At 37.1% G+C, this 11,184-nt stretch overlaps 1 protein-coding gene across 1 annotated transcript; it reads left to right on the top strand.

Moving 5' to 3' along the window:
- Positions 1-2,790: 2,790 nt before the first annotated feature.
- On the top strand, positions 2,791-9,640 carry LOC142522303 (protein FREE1-like). Its single transcript, XM_075625594.1, has 10 exons — positions 2,791-3,774; positions 4,869-4,955; positions 5,374-5,505; positions 5,759-5,890; positions 7,687-7,752; positions 7,959-8,069; positions 8,342-8,434; positions 8,901-8,935; positions 9,178-9,247; positions 9,335-9,640. Exons 1-10 carry the CDS (start codon positions 2,863-2,865, stop codon positions 9,410-9,412), a joined length of 1,716 nt encoding a protein of 571 aa, XP_075481709.1. The 5' UTR covers positions 2,791-2,862; the 3' UTR covers positions 9,413-9,640.
- The last annotated feature ends 1,544 nt before the right edge of the window (positions 9,641-11,184 follow it).

Here is an 11,184-nt window from a genome sequence, read left to right as displayed (position 1 = left end):
ACACTACACACACGTGAAAATTTTAAGGTTTTGGCTCCCTAGCAGCCACCACAACTTCTCCACTCCTACATCCATACTTTGATGAGATTTTCACGAGTTTTTGTCAAGGAAATTGTTTAGCAATCATTCCCGTTCATCCTCCTACTTTCCCTCGCGTCGGTGATCGTTTATTCGAGCGTTTATACACAAAGGCATGTTTTAAAACTTTTTTTACGCATAAATCTTGTTATATACTGTTGTTTGATGATATTTATGCATGAAAAACGTTTTTATACATGAAAGATTTTAATCAAATCATGAATTTGCATGCTAAAGTTTTTATGCGCAAGATCCTTCATGTTTTCATGAGTTTTTGATGCGTGTGATTCATATGGATCGTCCAGCCTGTTGCTGCTGTGTATGGGAACATATTAGAATGTGTTTAGATATTGTTTATCAATCCTTGAAGGGTTGGAAGTGGTCTGGTCGCGCAAAGAATAGGCGGAGCATAGCAGCCACACCGATACTGCGCGTGGGGGCTGTTCTTCGTGCTCGGCTGGTTGGGACAGATTCGGGTTGGGCTAGGGCTCGTGGCTAGGATCTGGATATATTCTTGAGTAATCATAGTGGCATCATATGTACAACTAAGAAAAAACTTTTTCTTAAAGCACAACTCGTACTCTAACCAGAGATTTCTAGCACTATTAACTCATCAGATCACATATGATATCCACTCCTGTAGGTGAGCGGTGAATCCTCGAATATAGTGCATCGGTTCTTACGTATGTCGAAACTACACCCAACCTTGCCACCTGATGACCATCGCGAAGTCAGTAAACGAGTCAAAGTTCAGCATTAGTACACAGAGTCTCTATGTTGTTCTGAGTCAAAAGACTAATTATGTACAACCATAACAGCAGACTTATCTACTTGATAAGTGTATACCATTTAGAAAAATCGAGTAAGGATTGTTCAGTACAATCATCACATGATCACCTATATGTATGATTGGACATTTCCATTCCCAAACCAATGAAACAAGACATTAATATCACAAATGTTAGTCTCGAGTTCGAGGGATCTTTAACTTATTTTAGGTGACTAAATCGACTATGAATTAATTTAGAATATACTGTACACATCTTAATAAATTTCATGATCTGAGTTGTGATAGACCTCATGGTACTATTATATATTCAAAGACTTTATCTATACAACTTACATGTGTATATAGATAAAGTAAATATTATAATTGTCAAGAAATTATTATTACCCAAGAATTTTGGTGTATGACAAAATCAAGACAGCACTTCACTGTTTCAAGAAACAACTGTATTTCGTATATGTAACAGGTATCAATTCAACCGCCCAACTCAGCAACTAGAATATATTTCAATTGGCTAAAGCACAAGAAGACTAACTGCTTGAATTTCAGACCGCCTACAAATTCAACCGTATGGATAAAAATAAGTTTGGACCTATATGATCTTCCTCAAAACCGGATTATTAAAGAGAGCTATTTTTTGCTCAATTATTGAAAGACATTCTCTGACCGGTTCTAGACATTCAAAGGATTACACCGCCTCAAAGTCAACTTATCTCTACATCAGTCTCAATAATGATCTGCATTTATTTCAATATCCCAGAAAAGGAAGATCAAATATAGATTACAAAGTTCTGATGCTGAAAACAGTTACCATAAAAGGAACTCCTCATGAAATGTGATTCAGGACTACGCATGAGCAAAAAGAACATTAAATGCGTCGACTGAGAACAATTAATGCTCTTAAAGATGACAGCGACACATCTGTTCAGGGGCTCAAGTTAACGTTGCTCGTCCTTCCTGACCGTTGGAACAATCGGCTATATTAACAAGAGAAGTATGCAAGATGGAGGCACGCGAAAAACTACTCAATTCACAGCTGTAAAATTATCAGTCAGCTTGCATCCTTTAAAGATTTAGAGCGCACTCAAAGCTTACTTGACTCACCGCTCAATCAGCACGCACTGAACAGAAGAATACTCGATCATTCAAGGATCATCTTCGTGCTACGTACATCAAATTGTTTATTTACATCAGCAACATTTTGGTTATTCGATTATGTCATGGTGTCTGGTGAACTAAATGTTCTTAAAATCCAGAAATGTAAAGTGATCACTAAGAGTTCCAAAACAAGCAGTGTGATAAGTCCTGATTGGAGTGGGCTGTTGCAAAAAGTTTTGTAAAGCCAAAGTCATTTAGTGGAATCCTTCTTGAAGAGGAAGAAGGGGTGACGTAGGAGTATTCAATCTCCGAACATTCCATAAAAAACCTTGTGTTGTTTTATTTCTCGCAAGCTCTTACCTTTCCAGCTTTATTTTGTTAAGCCTGCCAACGGTTCTAAGCTATCATTGAGAATTGTGAACCGTTTTCCGCACTTAATAGTGGTTCACATTTCTAACCGTTTGAGAAGAAGAAGGTTGAAATCAAAGTTTTCAAAGCAAAAATTCGAAAGATTTCATTCACCCCCTCTAAATTCTTTTTCCGATCCTAACAATAATCGAATAAAACCGTAAAATATTATTAAAATAATGATTATTTTAACATAAAGTCAATAAAAACCCAAACAACAAGTTAACTTGTTAGATACTACTACTCTAACATGTATTTTGAGATGCCATTAATTTTATATATGGGTTATATGTAATTTTTTGGGTTAGTAGAAATATAATGGCAAATAAGATTCGAGAAAAAGTCAATTAAATCCTTGTTGAAACAAAATTTAAAAAAATCCTTCTTACACACGCTTTTCCGTTTCCTTCTCCTTCTTTTTAACCCAATTCTTCCCCTCTTCCTTCGGATCAGAAATCACCGCTTCCTACTCTTCGCCGTCAGCTCACGCCATGCAGCACGGCAATTATGCTTCCACCGATCCTTACTACAACAACCAACAGCAGTACTACCCGGAAACCAATAACCCGAACCCGAGTCAGATCGATCCTATTCACCACCCGCCGCCTCCGTACGCCTCAGCGCCACCGTTCTCGACCAGCGGCTACAATCCTCTTCCGCCTTCCTCTGCGGACTACTCAGCCTCTTACAGCCACAGCTCCTCTTCATATCCTCAGTTTTCTCAAAATCCCGATCCTCTCCCCACCGCCCCATCGTATCAACCACTTGAGCCCTCTTTATCGTTCCCCCAATTCGAAGCACATGTGACTTATCAACCTCCCTCCCCAGCTCAATCATCGGCGTATTATCCATCTTACGATCAGCCGCCGCCGCCTCCTCCAAATTATGCCTCAAACACTGACCATAGCCCCAGCCAGACTTCGCCCAATTCAAATTATCCTTTTGTTCATCCCTCTTCTCAATACCCTCAGTTAAATTCCGCTCTTTATGAATCCTCGTATGATAATACTACCAAACATGATGGTTATCTTGATGGGAATTTAGGCGGGAGCAGGTCAGTTGTGGGATCAGAAATAGCGGATATTGGATACAGCGCATATGGAAATGACGGTGACTACGGGAGTAACGAGGGAGTGTACGCTTACAAAGGGAGTAGAGAGCCTTATGGAGCTCGGGGAACAGCTCCAAAGTCATCTACTTGGTCTGGTTTTGATGATTTTGGAAGGCCCATAGGGGGTTCTTCTTCTTTGGGGAAGGAGCATCCTGCGAATTCTGGGTTGAAGGTTGTGAGAGCAGTGCCGAAGGCGGATGCTCAGCAAGATGATAAAAGTGGGATTCAAAAGTTCAGGTTGAAGCTGTTGGCAGAAAGTGTTGGCCAGAGCACAACGGATGTACTTTGCCAGGTTTGTGCAAAGAATTAAGTACTTTGTGAACGCGTTTTACTTTTCACTGTAATACTAACTAAATACGTCTAATTATTTCTGTATTGTATTGTTTCTTATTTAAAATTGTGCGTTTTCACGCATTGAAATAGCCTAGATATATCTGGTAACAAATGACTCCATCGACAATCAATATGAATTGAAATCGGCTAACAGTTTAATGTCTTATATGGATGACTGTTACCTTTTATATTCTTAAAGTTTTGGGTTTTGCCTAGTTTATTTGCATTTGTGTTTGATCACGACGCTGCTGTTTAGGACATAACTTTTGGTGCTGTTTAGGACATAACTTAAGCAACTGTTTTGCGATTTGACGGGTTGATTATCATGGAGCCACTTTTATCAAGTTGTAAATTTAGAAGTTAAAAAATATCTGAACATGATTCACTAAATGCTTAACAAAATGGTTTGGATTCATTAATGTCAAAAGTTTTTTGCAACTGAATTTATCACTTTATTTTCTTTTGCCTTGGTTATGAAATCTATCTAGTTCAAATTGTTGTCACCCTTCTTACCATGCGATAATTAAGTGAGTTAATTTGAAATGGAATTGCATGTCGTGCTAGGCGAGAGTTGTGAAGGTGTGATGTTGTTTGGCTCTTCATTTTCGCATCAGAAATTGTGTCGGACACCAAATTTGTCAACCTTTTTCTAGTGAGAATATTTCTTGACATAGACATAATTTTTAAGATGTGCACATTTGTGCGTATGGAAAACAGGTAGTCTCCTGGGCTCCTCCATCTCATTGAAATGCAATTTCTTAGTGTGTAGATAGGTATGAATTGGTTTGTTGTATTATATTTTTAAGGCTGTGGTGGCTTTTATACTTATTTTGATTATTTTCTCTATTTTCCTTGTTTTTGGTGGGAAAATCTTTAATGATATGCTACAATGTAAATGCAGAAAATGAAAAAAATCCAACAAAATTTTATGATTTATGATGTCACTTAGTTATATGCAATGGTAGAATCGAAGTTCCTCTTTTTTATCTGTATTCATGTGCAGCATCAATTAACGTTTTTAGCTTGAAATATTTTTATTTTGAGTGCTTTCAGATTGGCCTGGATGGAATCCGTATGCTGGACCCAAGCACCAATCGGATACTGCGAATATATCTTCTTGACTCAATATCCAGATGCGAAGTATGTTTTGATTCGGTCTTTTCCTAACAGGGTAGAGTTAATTGGATTGGGAGGAATGTTTGGAGTTTATGAAGTTTACATGGAAAAGTTAAGTGCATATAGTTTTATCAGCCACCAAAATAACCCACAATTTTCGATTTTATATGAATTGCAATATGGTGTGAAGCTGAAATTTCCAATCTTTAAAATTTACCGAATTTAAACACGGGTAAGTGCTATTATCTAGAAGATATTTATATGGGGTGTGTAAACTCTTTCTTTGGGTGAATGGGTAGGTATACTGGGAAGGATGATTATTATTCTGGTTAACCTAACAAATCATTCATCGGTTACTGCTTTAATGCGAAATTGGTTTTGCCTACGATTATCTTCTTACCAAGATGTATTTCAGTTAAACCGCTGGTTTCTTCATATTTAGGCTTTGGATTCATCGACATTTGCCTTCTGGTCAAAAAGCTCCGTCGACATTGAACCGAGGCGTATCAGATTGCAGTCAAATAGTTATATCACCAACACAATTTTGGACACAGTTACTGCTGCGGTTGTACAGGTTTGTGATTGTTTATTTTGTTCAAATGATCATGCTGTTACACAGATGTAGAGAACTATGCAGTGTCTGAAGCATCGATGACTCGTCAGTACCATCTTGTGTGGTTGTGGTTTTTGTTTGCATATTTTTTCTGTCCCACTTGCGACCAGTGAACTGCCACTCTTACATATGAAAATATTAAGAATGAATACGTGGAATCTATTAAAAAAGTTGTTGAACCAGTAAAATATTTTGTTACTCTTTGAAACTGCAGTTTAAGGAGATGAATGGAAGAAGCCAGCCTTCTGAATCTCCCAAGGTTGCTGTACAGTCAACTGAGAAAAAAAAAGGTTTCGGGGACTTGATGAATTTGATAAAGCCTGTCAATGAAGAAAAAGATCACTGGGTAAATTATTTCTTATTATTTAGTCTTATGAGCCACATAAATTTTTATACCTTTTTTGTTTTTCTATATCAACTATTTATATTGCATTTATTATTTATTAGATCTTCTCGAAACCTAGTTGCGTAGAAACAATGGAAAGAAATCACATTTTTTGGTTAATCAGTACAGTCAACTGTCACGTGCGTGAGCAATGGCTTGGGTTATGGGACATTATCCTCGAAAATCGTCAAGATGTCTCTTTATTCTTTTGTGTTTTACTCCTTGCCCATTGTTAATGGAAGTGTTGAGGCCCGATGAAGAGAACATCACGATTTTTATAACAATTGATTGTACTGAAATTTAAGCTTGCTTTATCAATTGCATCTCAATGAATATTTATACATGAGTGCGCCTAATCTTTATAAACCGAAAAGATCAGAATCCTAAAAGATAAACCACCTACAAATTTGAAAAACAAACCACCTAATGGCTGGATAAAAATCCGAAGATAACATCCGAGGATAATCTAGTTTTACTAAAAAGAAATTAAACATATAGAGTGTAGACTTCTTCAACTTCAAGAGACTTCAGTTGCCCTTCGATCGAAACTTGCCATGCGTGACATCCTCTATACGTGACATCTTCTGGGCTTGGCCCATTTGTTGAACTTGGGCTGGTGGCTTGACATTACTCCCGCCTGGAGTAACGTAATCTTCCTCGAGCACAAAGGACGGGTATTGGGTCTCGAGTTGTGCTGCATCTATCCAAGAAGCATCAGCTGGAGAGCTGCCAGTCCAATGAATCAGAAGTTCTCATTGTCCTTGAATGGTTCTTGAATCCAACACAGTGTGTGGTGAGGGTCCAGTCCTTGTGGTTGGAGGAAGTGGGAGTTCCGATTTGTATCGTGCACATGACTAGAGTCCATATTTATAAAAGGCGAGCGCCTGGCTGAGCCACACAGGCGCGCCCGTTGCGCTTGGGTTATTATCCAGGAGCAAAACTTTAAACAGACGCGCGCCTGTATGCTTGTGGCGTGCATAATACATATATAATATAAAATAATTTAGCCCACAAATTTTAAATCCCAATTACAAAGTTCGTCCCTTTTTATTGTTTAAAAAAGCCCTGCAATATGCATGCATACGTTTCATCTTCCTTGCGGCCTCGCTCAAATTCTTTCTGCGTCTGCGCGTCATTGCCTTAAATTTTTTTTGCGTCTGTGTGTCTCTGCTGCCGAACGTTCCAATCTCTGGAGCTTCAGCTTCTGGAGATGATGATGATACAGTTGAGGAGGATGAAGATAAATTTGATGATTTAGATTTTTGAAGTTTTTTTTTAATATACTGTGATCACTTTACGACTTACTAATTAATTTTAAATGATTGGAGCTTGTTTTTAGTTATGATATATGCTACGTTATCTATTAATGGATTTGTATTTATATTGTTTGTTATTTTTGTGAAAAACATTTAATTTAAATAATATAAATTACTTTATATATGTTGAATTTAAAACTTGTGTCAAATGTGCTTTACTTCGATAAAATGTGCGCTTCGCCTCGCGCCTCAGGTCTGAAGACACCCTAGCGCTTTAGGTCGTCTTGCGCCCCAAAAAACTATGTTGGAGTCCTATTGATCTTTTTAATTGCATTTTTTATATGGGCAATCACTCAACTCTAAATATTTTATTATTTTTATTAGTCTTTGGACAGTGAAAAATGTAAGGCAATTCCACCAATCCTAGGAGTAAATCTTTATCTTCTGTTTTAAACTTTATGGAAACTTCAGGTTCTAATTTATTTTCTGACTTGATAATAGGTTCCTGACGAAGCAGCACCGAAATGCACAGCTTGTGGGACAGATTTCAATGCTTTTGTGCGGAAGGCATGTCCTGTCGTTTCTTCTATGCACATTTCCTCCATTTCTTTCAATTATTCCGTGTTTGGAATGTGTTATTTAATATTTATGATCATACTTTCTTCCGCATATATAAAATGTGCATCTTTCTTGTGTGTGCATGTATATGATGTTTCATGGGTATATATTTTCTGATTTATGTATAAAACAGTGATTTTGGTCCTACTTTTCAGCATCATTGCAGAAACTGTGGAGATATTTTCTGTGACAAGTGTACTCAGGGTAGAACTGCTCTTACTGCTGATGAGAATGCTCCAGTGGTTAGAGTTTGCGATCAATGCTTGGTATGTGTCAATTATATTCTTCCCATTAGGGTCTTCCCCAAACCTTGTTTACCATGGTTTCTTGCTCTAGATTTATTGACTAGATGTAGAAGTGATTGCTTGGTGAATCCGATGATGCTGTCCAGATACAGATGCATTCATTTTATACTTTCAGTTTTGTCAACAAAAAAAAAATCTGCATGTTCCTCCTGCCTTTGACAATGAGCATTTTTGAGATAATGATTCATGGAGCTATGACATTAGGATAATTTGAAATTATGCTATTTTTGTAGGCTGAAGTTTCTCAGAGGTTGAGTTATGCAAAGGAAGGTGGTAACAGATCTACTGTTACTCAAGTTCACAATGATCTTGCAAAGAAACTTCAGGTGTCACCTACTTTGACATTCAATGTATCTGTTGATACCCGTAAACATAATATTTGCATACTTGCTCCTTTTGCCGTGCTGCATTGTTGTTTGATCTGTCAAAATATTCAGGATTGATATTGTTTTAATGTGGTTTTATGTTTTGTTCAATCATCATTTGATAACTTTACGTGTGACGTTATGTGGTAGCATGTTTTCTCGTGGTTGTGAATTATGTTTCCAATGCCCTCATTTGCAACATTTCAACTCGAAATATTCTGTTCTTCCCATTTTAGGCATGTGAGTGCTAACCAAATTGGAGAGTTTCCTTTGTGGAGGTTTCAACAAGTTAATTTCTTAATTGTGTTGACTCAAGTACCAATGCTTGACACAAGTTGCTTTTGTTTGGGGTTTTAGTTTGTGCTTATGTTTCATTGTTGTGAAGCTGTTTTTCAATGGTTTTCAATTGGGTTGTTGATTCTTACAGGAGGCGATGGAGAGAAGCTGCAAGGTGTCATCAGGTAAATGTGCTCATCCATCCTTGACAGTATTCTTTTTTTCCCATCATCGGAGTTTTAGTTTAATTAAAGTCAACTATCCGGCTCATATAACCAACACCAGGTTTATTGAGCTATTCTGATATGGAGATTTGAGTATCTTGAATTAGTTGGCTTTCATCTTCATATATCTTTGTGTGCTAGCTCGTCGACAATACATAGATTCGAACTGCCACCTCTTTTTTTATTCATTTATTTTCTCCAGGGCTCCAAGTCAGATGTTTCAGCCAGACGGATGAAAGAGGTTGCTTGCCCCACTTGTACAGTCCATTTGCAGGTTCAAACAATTCTCATATTGGCGTTGAAGTTTATGAAATCGGTTTTTTCTTGTCATTTTCACCGTGCCCTGTTTAATTTGGAGCAGGTTCAAGTTCCCAGCTCAGGCTCAGAAACCATAGAGTGTGGAGTCTGCCAGCATGCTTTCCTGGTCAGTGCACACTGATCATACGTGCGCTCGATCACCCCCACCCTTCAAATCTGTGATTGTTAGTCTCAGTCTCAAATCATCTTGAAGTGTTTTGAGTGTTGTTTTTCTATAGTACACTCAACATTATGTTATATTCTCTTTTGCAGATGCCAGTGATCTGGTTATGCTTATGTGTATATGATATTCTTGTCTATTAACATCCTAAAACCCGTTTGAAATAATAAAATTTCCAATTTCAACGAAGATTCTATATATTTTACTTCAAAATTCGAAATTTTGATTCATATTTTACTTTTCAATCTGAAAAATATGAAGTTTATTTATTACCAGAACATTGGTTTCTTTGGATATTCGTTAGAGTTCAGAAATACCCAGCTTCTTTTCTTGAGCTTCGAAAAACGAAATTTGTCGTCACGAAAGCACTCAAATACTATCATATTTAAAATAAATTACTCGTAATATATTAGTTAAAATTGCAGGAGAACCAACACATTTTCTGTTTTTTTCTCGCGAAAAATTCAAAATAATTGAAGTTTTTTACAATACTTAATTATTAACAAAATAGACGTTTGAAAACAAATCTGACCGACCTCTGCGTCATCGATAGCCCTGAATTTGGTCTAAATACAAAAACCTTGTGACCAAAATTTAGCATGAAGACGCACTAATTTCTTCAAAAGTTTGGACTTAAAACTAAAAATTAAACATATTAATTTGTATAAATTTTCAACATTGTAAAACTAAATATCATTCATTCACGTAGTTAAACGTGATTTGCTTCACCGAGTGTAAATCACTCGTGAGGCTCATAGGTCTCGATCCACTCTTCTTTGTATTTTGGTCCTCTTCGAGCTTCCAATCAACCTAACAAAATAAACGAAGAACATGATCGTTAAAATACAAAGAACTCCAAATGTAACAGTTGAACTGAGACACTTATGTTTGAACACTGTAAAGATGAAGAACATATTCATACATTTGTAGACTTCAGATGAAAATTGTACTTCAAAGAAACCGAAACCAGGCTCTTGGCCTTTCATTTTTTCTTTTCTTCCGAGACAGCACCGCCGCCAATGCACACCAATACCAAGTGTACAGCCTACCTTTATGCAATGATCAAGCTGTTTTCCAGTAATCTCTAACAATAACAGTCCTTCCAGTGCACTTGGAAATAAACTTTAATCACCGCACACACGCAACTTTTTCATAACTCTACTTGGTCGTTCGGGTGGAAACTTAATTAGAGCAAATGCAATGGCTAATCTCTAGCTTTAATACCTAATAGCTTGGCTCTTCTCATTAGCACCAACTTCTTGCAACGCATGACTCGTGTCTGCGACATAACCAGCACTCTCTATGTCCTCCCCCAACTCGTCAAGCTTCTTATAAATCTCCTCCGTTTGGGGATGAGCCCTATCCCCTGCAGCAAACATGTGAATCTTGTTACTTCCTGTACCCAAGTCAATTTCAGTTCAACGATTAAAATCTCTAATTATAATAAGTTAGAAATAATTCAAAATAACACCACTATATTCTGCTCTTGTTCGTTAAAATCATATATTATCCAACAATCTTCAATTTTTGTATAATTTATCATCGGGAACACAAAATCCAATAGTTGTGTGACTTTCAATATTTCATAGATACAGCTAGCCGTGAGTTCACAACTTCATGTAATTCAGAACAATATTTATTCTTATTCGTGCTTACCCTAAGTAGCTTATTCTTTTCATTAACCTCTTGATCAAGAATGTCAAAACTCAAGTCCACCTAATCGATCATAATAT

This window comes from Primulina tabacum, chromosome 13 (assembly GCF_025594145.1).
Source record: "Primulina tabacum isolate GXHZ01 chromosome 13, ASM2559414v2, whole genome shotgun sequence".
Taxonomy (NCBI): domain Eukaryota; kingdom Viridiplantae; phylum Streptophyta; class Magnoliopsida; order Lamiales; family Gesneriaceae; genus Primulina; species Primulina tabacum.
This window is presented reverse-complemented; position numbering and strand designations above follow the sequence as displayed.

Bases quoted from the DNA above. Each gene is read 5' to 3' on its own strand.
- LOC142522303 (XM_075625594.1), top strand. From the start codon at position 2,863: ATGCAGCACGGCAATTATGCTTCCACCGATCCTTACTACAACAACCAA. The intron at 5,891-7,686 runs GTAAATTATTTC...ACTTGATAATAG, and splicing joins ATGAAGAAAAAGATCACTGG to GTTCCTGACGAAGCAGCACC. The intron at 8,435-8,900 runs GTGTCACCTACT...TGATTCTTACAG, and splicing joins ATCTTGCAAAGAAACTTCAG to GAGGCGATGGAGAGAAGCTG.